Here is an 18,963-nt window from a genome sequence, read left to right as displayed (position 1 = left end):
CTTGAGGTACAAGCTGAAGCAGCCAGTAGATTTTCCTCTCATCCAACTATGCCACTTAATGTCAAATGTTGCTGCTGGATGGAGGACGAACAGATTTTGGAGCTGCAAACTCAGCTTTCCGGGTCAATGGAGCACACAATGAGGACTTTATTGCTTCAATCGATTACATTCACATCAACACTGATTGGACACATTTTTTTTCCTTTTAAGGATCTCTTTCAGACATGCTTTAAGAGAAATAAATAATAATAAAATAAATAAATAAATAAATAAATAATAATTCTACTTTGTCCCTCATTGAAAAATCCAGAATATGTATCCACGCAAACACTCATTTCAAAAAAGTGTACTGCTCGATATTTTACTTAAATTCTCAGCGTTCAAATTGCCACATCCCACTTGTCAAGGTCAAACATTCTTGTGAAGTGACAATAAGCAACACGTAGTTTTTAAGTGGCGGTTTTAAACTGTTAGATTGGGCAAAATATGGATGAAAAAAGCACTGCAATGATTATCTCTCGATGATATCAGGCAGCAGGTCCTGATTTCATGGTCTCAAGCTTCTCACAAGCAAAGACTCTTCAAGTCCATCATATGTTAAGGCAGATTTTTAATGCTGGATACCAGCAAAAGACCTTTATCTGCTGTTGCACTTCAGTCTGGTGACGTCCTTAATGGAAGAATCACACCCAAACACGCTTATCACGATCGTTCCATTCAGTCATGGGATGTTGTGTGTTTCGCCACAGGGGCATGGACATAGCATTATTAGGCTGACGTGATGGGAAAGGAAAGTTGGTTTGAGGGACACGTGAGTGTTTCTAGAAGGGCTTGAGAGGAAGGGTCAGCTGTTGTTTGGAATGACTTCACCCCAAACAGCAGTCCCAACCAGTGCATGGGTAGAACGACAGCACGCACACACACACAGCTGTAAAAAGAACGAGGACACGAGCCAACCCAAATATTTATGAGATGTGTGAAAGGCTTCTCTGAAAATTACATGGGCAGGAAGAGCTGCAGCCTTTAAAACACGGCAGTGAAAAGGGGGGGATGCATTTTCTCCTGTGCTGAATAGCTTCAGTACGGCCCAGTGAGAACATCCTCGTCGTTCGCTGTTGAAGGAGCTGTGTGTGGAACGTTTAATATCCTTTTTTCTGCTGCATTGACTTTGAGAAAACCATCAAATGAAATGGTTTCCATGCTTGTACCCAGCAAGAGTAATTTAAAAGAAGAGAGTGAAATGGGGAGTCCCATGTAGAGGAAACAATGCGTCTGAATCAATCCCTCTCTTTAAATACAAACTCAGTTTAGTATTCACAGCATTGAGTGAGAGAGATAAAATGCATTTCAAAGCGCGAGTGTGGGGGAATGAATACAACATTAAGTATCCCTGTGTCACTGCCTGTGTCTTGGCGGGCGCTCCGCAGATGAGCAGCTAACCAAAAGAATCAATGTTTTCTCCCCAGAGGACGGCGCAGGGGAAAACAGGGGAGCAGCGTGTTGGTGGACAGACTTCCTCACCACAGTCACCACCTCCAGGTCTTTCAGATACGTCCTTTCTGTGGTCAACAGCTCCTTGGCTATGAAGTAGGCTCTATCTGTTGGGAACCTCTGCAAAGACACAACAGAGAGGAGACTGTGAGCAACACGTCAACTATAAGCGAGTCACGCTAGTGCGGTGCCTGTCTAACCCATTTCTCTGAGTAGACTGATGGGAAAGTACTCGGCTTCAGTCGCTGCGGAGAGTTATTTAGGACAGGTAATCTGAGTCCAGGGCTATTTTAAGTACATGGCACTGGCTTTTGAAGCACACGTTTAGTAAAAAATGTAAATAAAATCCCATCCAACAACTCATTGAAGTGATTTATCATTGCTTTTAAATCAACATAAGTACCATTATTACATTACAAACCTTCCTCCGAACATCATCCTCATCGTCAGTGCGAACGCTGCCGGCGTCGTTCAGCAGCGGGCTGGTGAGGGGGGAAGGCTGTCGGCCATCAGGGCTGTAACTGCACAGCTCCAGTGACTTCTGACCGTTGACCATGCCATGGGAGTGACCGGAGGACGCAGACGGGTGAGGGCTGTTGAGCACCACTGCTGCAACCAAAGTGAGCGGAGAAAATACAAAAGGTTAGTGATTTAAATAGATAAATGAAAACGCAACAGGAAATCAGATATATTCTTACGAGTTTGTCTCGAATGGGAAGAGTTTGGCTCAGAGAATTAGTATAAAGTCAGGGACACAAGAACACAGAAGAGTAGATGATTTGTTGTATAAACAGAAAGCTTAACAGCCACTATTGTAAAAATATAATAATAATTTACATTCTGTTTCAATCTGACGATTTGTCAAGTCTCTCTTACATAAAAACATGTACATTAATATCTTTGGCTGTTGGATCATTGGGTGTCCTTGGACTTTTTACATTATTTTGGGACAAGTTTGTAGACTAAATTTATCAGCAGATTAATTGATAATGAAAATGTTTGCGGGTACACAGAAAAGTCAAATTCCACACACATCTTTATATATATGAATTACACTTTCCAGCATTCAGTTCATCCAACATAGCAAACATAACCTCTTGTGAGACGTGGGAGCTACACCAAACTATGGTAAGTATGAACAAAAACAGTCTGACCCAGGATCAGTCTTATCTGCCACACAAGAAAACTGAATGATGATTGAGAGATCAGCCATGACTCTCTCTCTACAGTCCAGACACCTCTCGTCAGTCTTCCTGCGCCGTCAATCAATACGCGAGCTGAGACGCATACCAAAAGGACGATGAAGAGGAATCGCGTACCGAGTGTCATCTATGCTGACAACGTCCACTGCGCTTACTTACTAGGCTTTAGCTGCAACTTGCCCACCTCTCTCTGCTGTCCTCTGGTGTCGCGACACAAACACAACAGTGATGACACGCACACAAACCAGCTCAACGGACCAGCACAACTCCGGAGAGGATTTACTATGACCTTTACGGAGGGAAGGAGAGGAAACCACAGGACAAGTCGCTACAAGGGAAACGGCATCGACGCAGATCTCCGCCAACACCACAAAACTACCGGGAGAGGGAAGAGGAAATCTACAATGAGCACCAGGCAGCAACTCACTGGGGTCTCAAAAAAGAAGATTTGGAGAGAAAAAAACCTCATGTGATAAAAGGTCATCTTTATTGAATCTAAAAGAACATATATACACATTGTTAAATTAATATAAGTCTGGAGAAAAGCAGCATTAAAAAGAGCAAAGCCAGTTGACACTGGGAGTGAAGGGCAAGTGTAGTAGAAGAAGTGTGAATTCATGCCAAGACCATACCCAACTTTATATTTTAAACAGATCTTTAGGAATGTTAAAATAAACAGCCTTGTGACCTTTTATGATTTTGTTTTTGCCGTCCTGAAAATGTCAGTTGGTAATGAGAAAACATGTATTATTCAGTCCATGAATGCAACTAAAGTTGAACATCCATTTACTTGCAATAGTGAAACGGTGAGCTGTAAAAAAAAATACAGTCTATTAATAAGCTGGTTTAAAATTCAGTAGAAAATCATACTGCATGATTTCCTAGTCATAAAATCTACTCTAACACCACATTCTCCAGCATGTTATCTACTAAAATGTGAAAGTACAGTGAAGTGACACAGCACGATATTCAGTACATGCAGAGAGCAGACGGAGCCTGGTTCAGGTGGAGCACAGCATGCACTGGTAAAACACCCTGAAGAGCACCCGAGGGTGAAAAGCGCACCTCTCACCCACAGAAAAGAGTCTGAGACTTTGAGTCTGATGGTTTGGACCAAATTCACATACTGGTATTTTCGATCAGATCCAAATGTGTGGCAAATGTCCGTCCAGGTGTGCATGAGAGCTTTGTGCACCAGAGAGGGTTTCCTCACACTGCAGTGATCCAGTTACTCCCACTAATACACCTTTTCTTTCATAGTGCTGTGGGAATCTATGTCAAGCTACTTTTGGCCATTAATGATGTTAATAACCAGGAGGCAAGTCTAAGAAAATTCTCAATTTCAACATGACAGCAAAACATTTTTGTTTTTGTTTCCGTAATCAGAAATCTAAAAAACACACACACTTGTGATTTAAATGGCTAATAAAGAAAAGAGATCGATCCCGATGCAAATAAAACAACACAATCTCATTATGCTGCTTGAGATCAATGCTAAAAAGGTCTGCGAGCACAAAAGCAAACGCAGTCGACAGTGATGGATGAGCCAAGAGACCCTTTGAGGCTTTGAGGTGTTGCCCTTAAACTGCCTTTCACACAGACACAATTAATAAAGCCTGCTTCTGGTTTTCTAGATATTCCCAAGATGCTGTCATCCTCAACCTGACGTTCTATCTGCTCTGGAATAATTATCCATGAGCTGGATCATTGCAGAGAAGGCAACCCAGATTCTGGTAATCTTGCAGCTTTTTTTTGTTTTTTTTTTAAATGGAGAGAGTGACAAAACAGGTTCACATGCAGCTGGGGAGACAACAAGAACATAAAAGGTATGACAGTTTCATGCTGACAGACAAGTGCTTACATTGGACAAGGAAATACAAGAAAGAACAGAAATGTGACAAAGATCATCGACAACACAAATAAACACGAGGGCAGAAGTGCAAAAGAAATCTGGAAACGTGATCAATGAATAAAAGTGCAGTGCCATTTTGTGCCAACGTTGCAATATTTAGAAAAACGACTGTCGATGTTGTTGACTCTAAAGCGGCTGGAGGGCGAAGCTTGATACTAACTTACTGAGAGAGAGAGACACACTTGATGAGTCAAGAGCAGAGGGGGATGTCAATGGTGAGCGCAAGAGCCATAAAATAAAAAAAGAGGCTCAAATATGGCTGCGACAGACATTGACCACGCCCCCTGCTGCTCTTTCTAACACAATTAGAATGATATTCAAAAAGTCTTCTGAGCTTATATTCACTCCTGTTTTATTCCCTGCCAATTCCTTCCAGCTATGTGAATAAAACATGACGTTTTTGTTTGAAGTTTGTAAAGAGCAGAAGGTAGTGTAAACGTAAACAATATTAAATATCAATCAGGTGTTCACACTGGTATTTGCAGCATATTAATTACTTTTAACGGAACTTACTACTCTCACAACAGCCAGATGTAGCATCAAGAGAACCAATACATGTCTACTAAGTCTTTTAGGCCCTATGAATGTACCACAATGAGTGCAAAGGGTATAATGTAGAAAACTGTGCAACATTATACCAATTTAATCAATCTAATAGAAAAAATAAATGTCGGCAGACAATAACGAAATGATACGGGAAGTCATAAGGCATCCGAGACCTAGAAGCTGAACGACTCACACTGTGGTAGACCTTGTTCTAGATGTACATTTAACGTAAAGAATGTAAGAAAAAGTGCAACCGTAACAATAAATTGTTCTTTGATCATTCTTAAAGTTTAAAACGGACAAGAACAGAGCCACTAATTCCCAGAAGTTTCTACAGTTTGTAGTAGCGGTTCAAGTCCTAACATGGCACTTGTGTATTTCTGAAGGGACGTGTTAGCACAATCAAAGAAGTGGGCGGCTGATAGATAAACCTCCTCAGTGTGACTAACAAGAAAAGCCTGAACATATTCCTTCCTTTCTAAAACCTCGCCAAGAGAAGCGCCTCCCGATGAAAAAGAGTCTGACGCTGGACTCAAAAAGTGCTATTAGTAGGTATTGCTGTGCTGAGAGCGTGGAGATTAGAGTCGTCCTCCGACAGAAATAATCTGTCACCCATTGAACCCGGCTTTTCTGCCACCATCTGGACCCAAACCAAACACTTCAAACTCTCCTGTGGAGATGGTTGGAAGATGTCTGTGCACTAACAGTTGAAAACCTGTCCACCCTCCTCATCACTGAAGGCATGGCATCCGTCCTCATCCGCCTCCTCATCTAGCTGGAGGCTGTCAAAAGAAAACTTGTTCCTGGGTATAGGGGAAGTGGAGTTAGCCTCCACTGGATTACCAACCATCAGGGGGCTGCTGTTAGTCTCCATCTCAGACTCACTGGACTCTGAACCACTGGTAGTGGAGCACTCATTCATGTGGACCAGGCCCACATGTGTGGCATCAGCCTGCCTTAAGCGTTTCAGTCCTGGACTGGCCCTGGACCTGCCCGCTAGCGACAGGCCATTGGCCACCATGCGGCGCTCAAGGGCAGCCATGAGTTCAGCCCGAGACAGGACAGGATGCGATTCTTGCCCTGAGGAGGACGTCCCCTGGTTTGGGTCCGTCTCAGAGTGGTGACGCACTTTGTGGAGCTTTTGTAAGCGAGGAGAGCGGCTTGGGGCCGAGGAGTATCGGCCGTCCTCGCAGTGAGGGGGAGCGGAACTGAAGCCGTTCTGCTCAGCGTAACTGAGGGAGCTTGATTGATGCTCGTCCATGGCGGGACTGGAGATCCCACTCCTTGAACCCATATGTGAGGCTGTGAGAGGGCTGCTGCTATGCCTCCCTCTATATTGGGCACTGAGGTCCACCATAGCACCATGTGGAGGACTCTGGTGAACCTTTTGGTGTGACTGCTTGAGAGACTCGTCCAACTCAAGGCTCATGTTGAGCGATTGCTTAGAGGAGGAAGGGGACTCCCTGGACTTCACCCTACCAAGAAACTGCTCCTGCAGAGCCCCGGTTCTGCTCCCGGAGCCAGACCCACAGCGGAGCATGGGCTGCTCCCTATAACTCCGATTCAACCTCATAGCCTGGTTATATTCACTACCTACATCACTGCAGTCAGTGAAGGGGGTGGAAGAGCTGCTGCCTTTAGCAGCCTGAGATGCTGGACCTGTACTCAGATGTTCTGGGTGGGCCGGTCGTGTTGAGCCTCTCGTCTCCTCGGTCCTGGACACGGACCCCATTCTGTCCTCGTGGCCGTTCCTCTGGTGAGACGGGCTCGCCCTGGTTGTCCTCGAGGCCGAGGGGTCTTCTGCGCTCACCAACACCGACTCCTTCCAATGGCGCGGAGAAGGAGAGTCTACTCTGTCCGCGGGAGCGCCGCTCTGCCAGAAAGAGACACAAACAGACAATTAAAAACATGTTTTTAAAAAAGAAGGTATAAATCATTCATCACTGTTTCATTTGATTTTGAATACTCTGTTTTAAAATCAGCAGAGTTTGTTTAGTGTGCCCTTCTAGTGTGCGCAGAGGAGCCACATGTACAAGCATATGTGCACGGGGGTGGCAGAATACACATTGCTGCTGACGGTTATGCTGATCAACAGTTAGTGGTAGTAATGTGCCAATAAATGTAGCAATACTAATAATATAGCAAATGACAGGAAAAGACCCTCGCCGATGTATTTGTGTAAAGGTTTTTTGGGGGAGTTTGTCCTTTTTCCATGTAAAGCACTCTGAAGAAAATGTGTGATATTGGGCTATAGAAATAAAATTGAAAGACGGAAACCTGGACTCGGACATTGAACCTTTGGGATTCAATAAAAGCTTCTACTGTTTAGTACAAACTGAAGTGACCAGAGGAGTGACTTCATCTCTGAATAGGACTTAAACAGGCGGTTTAACACCGGCGGTGCACCTTGGCATGCTCAGGCACACATTTTTCTCATCTCATTCACAAGTGTCTCCTAGTTTGTCTGTCCTCTGCCAGACACTTGACACCTTTGAGGCAAAAGTGAATATAAAAAGAACAATTTCAAAATGTAATGTTTTTCTTTTCAATACGTTTTAATTTAAAACGTTTTCAATTTAAATTAATTGAAAAGAAAAACTAGACAAGGTGCCATTTCGGCTTTTTGTTGTGTGAATGGAAGCACAACATAATGACCATAATGAGATCCTTTAGTAGATGCACTAAAACCACTCACTTCTGCTGACACTTCATGGTGGCGCGGAGAAGGCAACGGCGACAGGCGGATATTGTGTTGGACCCGACTGTGTTTTCTGTCAGACAGGATGTTGAAGGTCAGTGTGAGACACTCTGAGCACCCTCTCCTCGACCAAATGTGTCACAAATGTTGCAGCCATTACCTTTCAAACGGGATCTTTTTAAACTCGGACTCCCTCACATAATCAATCACCTGCTTCTGTGTGCGACCGCTGCAAAGACAAGGAGAGGGGAGAGGAGATCATTCTTGGGAGAGCTGTCGTAGACTGTTAAGCGATGGGGAGACAGCGTTGTGTCGCTGCGGCCTCGAGATGCAGAGAGCAGCTTCATGATGCAAACTCACCTGAATCTGAAGGCGGAGCCTCGTGTGAACAGCACAGGCTTGGGCTTGGGCTTAGGTTCCTCAAAGAGGCGGAAGAAGGCGTGGTATTCAACGCAGATCTTCCAGAACACTTTGCAACAATCCCTGCTGCCCATCAAAAACTCCAGAGTGTCCTGATATGAATTCTGGGGTACACACAAAAACATAACTTACACCACCAAACACTGATGGAGTTTGCATATTACACTGTGTGATTCACTTACATTTAGATCCGGCCTCAGCTTGATGAGGAAGCGTTTCCTCTTGAAACTCAGTTTACGCACTTTAGACCAGTTGAAGGCGTTAATCTTTGTGTGCCCCTGCAGTGATGAACAATAACCTTTATATCTGAAGCTAAAACGACTAAACAGATCTTTTGAAGTGAACTTAAAGCACAAATGAACCACAAGTTCTCATCACATCTGTACCACGCAGACGACGTATTACACCATCCATCCTTACGCCACATGTTGACCTTCAAACTTGTGACTGACCTTGAGGACCAGGACCCCAGTGGGCGCCACAGACAGGCTTAGCCTCGTGCCCTCACGATCCTTGGCAGGGTGGAGGCGAATCCCATACATCTCCAGCCTGCGCGCCACTTCCAGTAACTGGAAGTCCGATTCTGCTGGTGTTTGACCTCTATCAACACAAAACACAACAGCTACGAGTTAAAGCACAAGGCTGGAGATAATTTTATATTTACCGTATTGTCAAATGATAAATAAATCGACAAACGATGCGTGCCACCAATACGAGTTTTTGTGGAGCCAGAAACTGACAAAACATATTCATTTGTCAAACATCTTCATTGTTGTCATAAACAATTTCAAACACACAAATAAGCCACTGCTGTGCGTGTCTTCGTTACCATGAACGTGGGAACTGTAGTTCATTTGAGTTAATTCTATACACACACACACACACACACACACACACACACACACACACACACACACACACACACACACACACACACACACACACACACACACACACACACACACACACACACACACACACACACACACACACACACACACACACACACACACACACACACACACACACACACACACACACACACACACACACACACACACACACACACACACACACACACACACACACACACACACACACACACACACACACTCCTGCTGCTGTAAATACTCCCCTGAGCATCACGTGTATTAATCCACGATAAACTACAGTGCCCAGCGGTTTTAGGAAATCACTGAGCCTTCTTAAAAAAATAAATGTTTTTTTTAGATTCATGTGTGGGAGTGACTGGGAACTGAGAACCATAGAAAGGGCAGAGAGTCAGGAAGTATTGAGTGTTAGACTCGCTCATTACTGGTGTCTTTTCATGCGATTTGTTGAAAGAATATATGAATGTAAGAAAAAGATAGAATAAAACTGAATAACAGTATCTATACATCTATGTATCGTAGGGCTGCAACAACGAATCGATAAAATCGATTATTAAAATAGTTGGCAATGAATTGCATTATCGATTCGTTGTGTCGCGCGATTATTACGCCACCCAATAAGACGCGGAGATGTTTGAGTATAAAAAAAAAAAAAGAAAAGTTGAGTTGGGAGCGGAGCGGAGCGGAGCAAAAAAAAAAAAGCCGGTAGAGCAAAGACCATCGGAGAGACCCGTAACGTTGTGCGAGAACTAATGGACAAGCCACGCCCCGATTTTTATCCGATTCATCGATTAATCGAACAAATAATCGACAGATTAATCGATTATTAAAATAATCGTTAGTTGCAGCCCTAATGTATCGGTATTGTATGCATTTAAAAAAGGACTCGAGCAGGGAGGGTGACAACTAAATAAAAAGAACTAATCTTACCTCCAGCTTTTAACACTTTGACTTAAGTGCACAGAGTAGTATTCATTATCCCTTCAGCTAACCTTTTAGACAAATAAATTAAATCTTATCGTCCTGCTGTGCGTCTCAATAATTGAGGTGAAAAGACCAAGTCTGAGAGGATCCAGGTTCCTCGTGTTTATCAGAGTTTTTGGAGCAGTGGTGGAAGGTTGGGGGAAGGGTTTAAAATACTAACCAACTTTCCTAATTGTTATCAGTGCATACGCCTTCCTGTTTCCTGTGTGGTACTTAATGAGATATTTAACTTTGCATGGCACCCAGCAAAAAGAACTACAGTTACAGTTATCAATTATAAAAAAAAAAAAAAAAAAAATTGGAAAAAGGTCAAGTGAAACAGAGCTGTCAAATCTAATGGAGCTCCTGCCAACTGTGTCCACCTCTGGCGTGGCTCACTGTAAAGTAGAGGTGAGATGAGAGTTGGCAAAGCTCGGATTCAAATATGTGCAGTGATGACATTTTGAGGGAGGATGGTGGGAGGAGATTTGGAAAGCTTCCAATAATATACTCCCAGAAGCATACCACTCTTAAACTCCTGCAGTCGACTAGTGAGAATAGACTCTTGAAAGTCTGTGTTTCCAACCCACTAACCAAGCTCACAACAGATGTGTGATTGAAGGAAGATTTCAGTCCTTTTTTGGCAACAATGCCGCCTTTTGATGCGAGTGGTCGAGAAACTCATATTCACTTCTGGCCAGACGCTGCAGAATAAGTTAAAATGATTAGCTTTTCTTAGTTTGATCTATGATAAAGAACTACACGGAGCACTTTTGAGAAAGAACCTATTCATTCGATGGCTGATTGCCCGAATGCATTTCCCCCTGTATAATAAATCTTCCCGGTGGGACACACACAAGTTCTTAATCAACTGATCCTGTTCAAGGGTGAAGAGAATAATAGATTGTTCAGCCTTGGGTTCGGTGATGTTATGAAGAAAAGGTAAAAATAAACTATAACTGGATCAAAGAAATGCCTTATTTAAAGATGTGTGCACACCGCACGTTACTCCAGTTGTAGAAACTCACATATTCTTTGAGTGAAACTCCATGATCTTGTCAATCATGGGCATTTGTTCTGGGATGTAGTTGTTGTTGAGGAGGTGTGACCGACACTGGCTCTCCTCAAAGTCCCCAATCTCAGCTAAAGAGTGAGCAGAGGAAAGGAAAAAGTTAAGTTTTATTGTGTTTTCAGGTTCATACATTTTGTGTGTGTTCCTACTAGAACACATTTACATGCTTCAGTGTTCAAATATGCATTGTTTTCTCATACTGTCTGCCTAAATATACTTATGTATGCCTAAAAAGGCCAGTCTGCTCATATTGGCTCGGAAACACCTTACCTTTGCAAAGGTACTGTAGGTCTCAAGCTGTGGGCAGTTTAATCTAATGAGCCTGCAAGTGACATATGAAGGGGAGCCAAATCTGATTGGCTTATTCATTCACATGTTTTCTGATCTCGGCAGCCCACGAAAAACTTGGCACTGCGATACCCAAATATGTGTACACATTTGTTATACGGCCATTTCAAAAGGCCACCAGATTAAATTCTCCTTGCACAGATTCACTGAGTCTCTGAACTCCACTGGGATGAACACCTTTATACTGAAAGACATTTCCTAAAAGTACTATTTTGTTAAATGTCTACTTTATATATATACACACACACACAATAGACACAAACTGCTCAGCATTTTCTACCGTGATGTGTGAGGTTGTTCTGAAGCCGTTCTGCAAGATTGTATCCATAGCAACACACAGATAATCAATTTGTGATGGTGCGCAGTGTGCTATATGACAATGTTTGATGATAAGCTGTGTGAGAAAAAAAGCCTAGTGCGTCTTCAAAGCCAATTATCTAATCAGTGGATTCTAAATGAGGAAGCAGCCATGAGGAACTCACACTGGATAATATGGGAGACCATCAGTGCAGCACTGGTGTCATTGCAGGTCAGACGTCCACAGGAAACATCCTGTTTGATCTGGAGGGCAAACAGGTACCTGGACACAAACGCACACCGTTTTCACAGATTCACTGGAGGAGAAGTGGTGGTGGTATCGAGCGCTGGAGCAAGATCCAATGGAAGTCAGTTAGAAACACCGTGAAACTGCTGAATACTAACAGGACGTCCAAGGGAGTTGCTGTAACTGAATTACATTTCAGATTCAATATAATCTACACTGGTTCTTTTAACTTCACACAAGACTTCCAAGAGACGTTAAGCCAGGTGCACATTTCAGTAATTAATAGGTTGAGTGAAGTCTAGATTTACTGACTCTTGTGTTACAGAGCTGCTCCTCTTGGATGCAAGGCAGAGAAATAACTAAGTTAGTCTTCATAAAAAGGTCAACACGGTGAAAGAATAAGTCATTATAATTAAATATTAGTTGAAAATACAAACTAGTGAACCAGTGCAAACCCAAAAGTCAGAAGTCCATGCATAACAAGTATTACACATTTCCTCAGTGGACATGATCAAACTGTGATTCCAAATGCATCGCGCTGCTTCCTGACCTCATGCTGGAGGAAGGCTCGCTTTGGCAGGAAAAAACATCTCAATTATGCTTTTTGAGGTCTTAACCAAGCATAACACTACATGGGCATGTCAGAGGGACATTAATCTCTGTATGCATAGCATTTATCAACTCATGAGTGTGTCATGAGTGTGCTCCACGTAGAGGAAACAGAAACCAGAAAATCATTAGCTCCACGCTAATCTCCAAAGGGCTAAATCAGAAACATGGCAGCCATGACACAATACAAAGCTGAGGAGAGAATAAATCACCTGGGAACTGAGGCATATTCTCATTTATGCTTCTACATTCACTTTCAGTCACAACTGAAGTTATTCACATTGACAAAATGTAAATAAAAGCACATTGCAATGCCAACTCCAGGATAAACTTGACAAAGGTATACAAAGGAGTTGAATTATGTGTAAAAGAACTCACCTAGTGAGCTCCTCCAGGAGCTGGGCATGGTCCGGAGGAAAGAACTTCACAGCAAACCTCAGGATTGTGTGCTTCGGTCCTGTGTAGTAAGAATAAAGAATACATTCAGTTGCCAGTTTATTAGCACCTAGATAAAACAATGTCGGTCTCCCATTGGACTTTGCAGAAAATATTTGAGGGCTATTTTGCCCAGATAAAACAGTGAAACATTAAAAGAAAAGGTGCCTTAAAAAAACCCATTTAGAAATACTTACGTCTAAGCTGCTTGATAATGGGCTTAATATGGTCTAACCAAACCTGTGTGGGGAGAAAAAAAGAAACATCGCTAAGTAGCCGTTTATAAGCGATGCTAATTCTGAGATGTACAAGAAATGGATCTGTATTACTTTCATTTTCATCCTCACTCACCATCATCTTTTGATGGTTCTGAAACTCCAGGCCAAAGTAGTCCCCTTCGATGAGGTTCATGTGGGAGCACACCAAATCAAAAAGCACCTTGCCTGTGGATTTTTGCTGTGAACAGAAGGTAAATAAATACTGGTTAAAATAACACTAGTCTGCACAGTAACCATCAATATCATTATCTGAACTTTGTTGTTCTCAGCAATTAAATAGAAGTGGCATGTTATACTCTTTAACAAAGAACACCCAAACTTAAAGAAAGCCCAATGATAAGACTTTGACACAAAAGAGTTGTGAGAGACAAACTGCTTAGTAGACCTGTCAAACCCAGAGGAAGTTAATGTCACTGAAATAGATGGCTACTCTGCCATCCTCCATTCTCAATCCTCCATCCTCCCACCGTGGCATTCACCAACACAGTCGGCCACAAAAAGCTATTGTAGCTGGAGGGGTTTGGACCCAGTCTTTGATCTGTGTTTTCCGTGTCATTGCTGTCACTGATGGACCAGCGGCCGTGGGATAAAGATTCTCCCTGACCGCCTCGGTCCTCACTCACCCAACATGCAGTACAAATAAACCCCTTGGAGACCGGCTTAGAGGCCAACACCAAAAATCTCAAAAAGACACCGCAACTTTGGAGCGGAGGAGGTTCCCATGGAAGGTCAAATAAATGTCAGGAATTTCCACTGAAACAGGACTTCTGTTACAGACGCCCCGAGGAGACACAGAGCTCTGTCAGGCAGACAACAAGAGTACTTCTGCATGGCTGCTTCCCCGTGACTGGTTTGCACCAGCGTACAGCGAATCACAGCTACACAATGTGTTTACAGTAGCAGTTCCCCCTGGCTCGGATAATGATCCAGGGCTGCGTCTGAGTGCTTTCAAGGAGTTTCTCCTGTACCTTTTGAACAAAATGACAACTACTACGAGAATTCCCTTCCTACAAGTGCACTGTGTTGACATCCTCGTTTCATCTGACAATAAAAGGAGTTTGCCAGCGTGTAAATCTGTAGTGTTTCAAAAAGGCAAAGAATGAAACGGAATTGAGTTCCCATGAATGCTTAGAGAGAGAGAAAAAGAAAAAAAAAGGCTCTACCAGCTTAGTGAGAGGGTTTACACTTCCACAACCGAATTCATAATCTTCCCCAAACATGCCTCCCACCCTCACCGCTCCTCCCCAAGCATGTCCTTCCTGTGTGCAGCACCGCCATCGCTCTCCAGGCTGGCCCAACCCGTGCAGAGGGCATCCCAACACACACACAATCTCACTCTCATATCCAGCCTTGTAAATCAGCTGTCAGTGTAAAATGACCACGAGCCAAGCGGAGATGGGTAAAGCAGAGGCTGATTAGAGCCAGCGAGGGCTTGATTAAATGCAGCTGCTGCAGACCGGAGTTACGGCGCTGCCATTTGACACCGCTGGAGACGACACCATGAGAGCGCTGTCGTTTACGAAGCACCGGTCACAGAGATTGAGCGAGTGTCCTCACTCAGAGGACACGATTAGTGACACAGTCCTCATTCTAAAGTCTAAATGCAATAAAGTTATGATGAAACATGACGCCTTACACAACAGGTGTAAAAAAAAACAAAAAAAACAATATAAAAATAATCACAAGACAAAAAGTACACAAAAGCAATGTGGACATTGGTGTTCATGTGGACATTGGCGTTCACTTCATCAGCAGGTGCTTTGACTTATAACAGGAAAAGCACAAGTGTCTCAGTAAATCATGACAACACGTACAATACCAGGACCTGGAAACTGAAGCAGTTAAATAGAAATCCAGCCAACGCTCATTTTATTATTTACACCCGTGATCTTTCTACTGTGACACGTCAAAATGTCGAGTGAAAAAGGCCTAAACGCTGTTTGTATAAACAGCATCTTGGCAGTTATCTATGGAGCCAACAATGTCTGGTCAGGCTGCCTTCAGTGAACTGCTAACCTATCAGATATGGGCATGTTATTGATGGTTGTTAATGGTTGCCAAATGTAACTGCCAAATGTAACCAGACAAAGGGTCCAAAGCCAGGCGAGCAGATGTGTGAGGCACTGCTTAGAGATAAATGATAATGTCAGCGAGCAAAGGGGCTCAAATTGTTTACATGCTAGTATTAGCGGCAACCACAATGTGCAGCTGATGTCATATGTTTTGCGAGTATTTGGCCTCTTGCGGCCACCTAAATTAATTTTGTGAACCAAATTTCATGACAATCCATTCAATATTTATTAGGATATTTTAGACTTCCAGACCAACCAACAGCTATTCCTAGCTTAAACATCTCACTTAACGTTTCTCGCTTGCTGTTAATTCAAGGTCATTATATAAGATAGAGAAAAGCAGCTGAACCAACATATTGTATTCAACAAGAGTTTGTGGTTTCCTCAGAGCTCAGAAAGATGTAAAGCCAAAAGATAGTTTACTGTGTCAATGTGACGTTATTAAACCCATACTGAATCATACAGAAATTCCCATCGTGACAACTGTGCACGCATGCAGATGGATTGCAAGTGCACGACTGTGCTGCAAAAGCAGAAGCTGTGACGTGCAGCTGACACATGATCTCTCATCCTTCTCTCCACACATGTGATGCGCCACATTTCCACCAGCAGAAAGGTTACAGTCTTACAAAAAACATCATGCTCAGCGGATGACATTTCTGTCATCATCCGCAATGCCAAGAAAATGTCACCAATCTCCATTTTTATTACCTCCATCTATAAAAGCACTGGAGCTAGTTTACACAGGAGCAGCCAATACCCGAGTGAGGCGCTGCATCCTGATTCAGCATCCCAGTCCCAGGGAGTGTCTGCCTAGGTCTGAACATAGGCTCATAGGATGCTCCTACTGTCTACATGTGTACGAGCGCTAACGTGCTCGCCTCCACTGACCTCCACATGCCCCGGCTGACAAAGGAAGGCTAAATAAAGATGACAGCAACGGCTATACACATGTCAACTTGGGTTCCACTTCAGAGTAAAACAAATACACCCCTCCCTCCAAAACACCACCTCTTGTTAGTAAGCTCCTGTCAGCACAAACAAGCCCATAAAGGTCAGTTGTAAAGTAGCTTTGTGTTCCCTCTACTCTTCCCCTCCAGGAGTTGTTGGTATGTTCCAGTTCACTTGCTATAAGCCCGGCCGGGCAGTGCTCACCAAACTCTCCCGGGGGGTAGTGTGGTGGGTGGGTGACATGAGTGGGAAACAGACTGCCAATGCCTTCGGGCTCCAGATAGACCGAGAGAACAAAGAAAATGGTTGAATATGAGAGTCTCGGGAGTACAATAGAGGAGGAGTTGGGCAAATGGTCAGCCATTGTTGGACCGGATATCAACTGGGATTTCAAAATTTGCTTCCATTTAATATTGTCTTGCGTCTTGAGAAACACAGGTCCAATGGCCCCTTCTGGTTCAGTTATATCTTGACGGATCATGGAGCCGTCATCTCACGGCGGGAGGTTTTCAGCTGTGACATTCAGCAACATCACAGGAAGCTGATCGAGGTCAAAGATGAAAGATGATGTGATTTAGGGGGCAGAATAAGCAAATTAAGTAGTGATTTGAAAGAAGAAGAAAAAGGAGTTTCCTGTGGTTAACTAATAGAGCTTCTAAAATATTAATTATACACAAAAATATTCTCAAACTGACTTTTGAGGCCTGCAAACTGACTTCAGCAGATGAATTGCATTTTTTCACAACAATGTGTGACGTAGAAGCAACAAAAAAAAAAAGCCCCAAGAGCGATTTGAGATACTTTTAAGTGAACCATGGATGTTCTGATAACACTGCCCAAGGCCGAGCTGACGGATACATTCCCACACTGAATCCCCCTGGTGCTGTTATTGAGAACATATGTGAAGACTGCATTCCCTGCCCGTCCCATACTCCGTGGGTTCTGTCACAATGAAGCTAAAAAGAAAACATGCCATTTAAAAGTACGTTACAGCACATGTAGGCATCTATGCTGTGAGTGAGCAATCGCAGGAGCAAGTGTGTACGGCGAGCTGTCAGGGAAGGGTAGGACAGAGAGGTCAGTGGCAACTAAAGCTCATTGAGATTCAGGTCATGTGCTGCAGAGATTCCCAGGGTGACTCGACTACAGCGGGTAGCTGACAAAGAGAGAACAGTGGAGGGAGGCACACCGGCTGATAAGCCTGTCAAGTTACCGACATACACTCACAGCACATACGGATATGTGACCATGAATGAATGTTTGCGCTAGTGCGTTCGCAATTAGGACAGCTTTAATATAATTATACCTAAACTAAAACATGATGCCGTACTCAGCAAAAGAACATTCAAAGCAGTGTAACGTTTACAAGTAATTAAATGATAGGCTTTTCCCACATTGTTTTCCCCCTTCCTAATGCATATCAAAAATATCAACAAAGAAATGAAAGGAAAAGTGATGATTGGGCTGCCACAGCTGTCAGAATAATTCTGTCACAGTAGGCCCGCCTCCAGGCCCCCACAGGACAACCATGAAAATAATGCCCCCTGGATTCAATAGGGGCTGAGATGGAGGTAGCTCCCCTCAACAGTCCTCCTCCTCATCCAAACATATTGATTTTGCATAAAGAATAATTAAGCGTCCTGTCGTGACCGCTGTGCTGCTGAACGGTGCATAGCTCTGGGCATTTGTGCGACGACCTCCCACTGTTAGTCAGAGCTCCATAAATCAGAACAGTTGTGGTTTAAACAAGCAGCGGCACAGATTCAGCCAAACGTGCCAACATTTTTTGCTGTGCTTGCAAATATAAAGTATTATTACTTATGTATTATGTTTAACACACACACAGAAAAATTCTGTCACGCAGGAGCTGAACATGGAGTATCATTAAAATAAGCAGAGGACAAGTGGGGGTTTTCAGTCAGCTAGAATTACCCAAAATAATAAAAAAAATATGGCTGAATCCTTTTCAGGGAGCTTCACATTCTGGACCCATGCTGGTTATTCTGAACTAGCACCCCTTCCCAGAGCAGGGATTACTGTCACTTGAGGAGGAGGGGCGATACGTCACTTCACATTTAGGCAGAAACTCCACATTTAGTTTAGCTAGATAAAAGCAGACTGAAGAGCTGAGTAGTACATTTTAATGGGCTTTTACAGTATTATCACAGAGATATTCAAGAAGGAAACGGCTTGTAAAAATACTTTTGTTCCCAAAAAAAAAAAAATCCTACTCTCCCATAGTTTCAAGTTAAAGGTTATAAGTTATGACAGGAAATGAATACAAAACATATCGTTCTCATCCAGTTGAGAAAAAAACCTATAGGATGATTTCTGCATTCATTACATTTAGAAATAAAACATTACAGACCTAAATTGGCTCATCAGGTAAAAGTACTCGCATGGATGTGGCTGCAGCCACTGGATCAGTGCCCATCTCGAAAGCTAGAAATAAATGCAGGAATAATGTATAGTAATAAATAAATTCATATAAATTAATTGCGTTTTAGAAAATATTTTCAGACTACTGATTTG

The 18,963-nt window shown here is 43.1% G+C and overlaps 1 protein-coding gene across 2 annotated transcripts in view; it reads right to left on the bottom strand.

Annotated features, from left to right (window-relative positions):
* The window catches only part of LOC117750984 (FERM, ARHGEF and pleckstrin domain-containing protein 1), a 48,721-nt gene that overhangs the window by 9,316 nt on the left and 20,442 nt on the right, over positions 1-18,963 (bottom strand). The window contains exons 3-15 of one of the 2 annotated variants that reach the window (XM_034562468.1): positions 13,482-13,586; positions 13,328-13,370; positions 13,074-13,152; positions 12,025-12,122; positions 11,151-11,265; positions 8,722-8,869; positions 8,452-8,547; positions 8,210-8,373; positions 8,010-8,078; positions 7,847-7,922; positions 6,811-7,024; positions 1,913-2,100; positions 1,522-1,611 (exon numbers count right to left, since the gene is read on the bottom strand). In XM_034562468.1, the coding sequence (XP_034418359.1) occupies positions 1,522-1,611; positions 1,913-2,100; positions 6,811-7,024; positions 7,847-7,922; positions 8,010-8,078; positions 8,210-8,373; positions 8,452-8,547; positions 8,722-8,869; positions 11,151-11,265; positions 12,025-12,122; positions 13,074-13,152; positions 13,328-13,370; positions 13,482-13,586 (1,485 nt within the window). The remainder of the gene's footprint in view (positions 1-1,521; positions 1,612-1,912; positions 2,101-6,810; positions 7,025-7,846; positions 7,923-8,009; positions 8,079-8,209; positions 8,374-8,451; positions 8,548-8,721; positions 8,870-11,150; positions 11,266-12,024; positions 12,123-13,073; positions 13,153-13,327; positions 13,371-13,481; positions 13,587-18,963) is intronic. The other variant, XM_034562469.1, reaches the window with a different exon arrangement.

This window comes from Cyclopterus lumpus, chromosome 21 (genome assembly GCF_009769545.1).
Source record: "Cyclopterus lumpus isolate fCycLum1 chromosome 21, fCycLum1.pri, whole genome shotgun sequence".
Lineage (NCBI taxonomy): Eukaryota > Metazoa > Chordata > Actinopteri > Perciformes > Cyclopteridae > Cyclopterus > Cyclopterus lumpus.
This window is presented reverse-complemented; position numbering and strand designations above follow the sequence as displayed.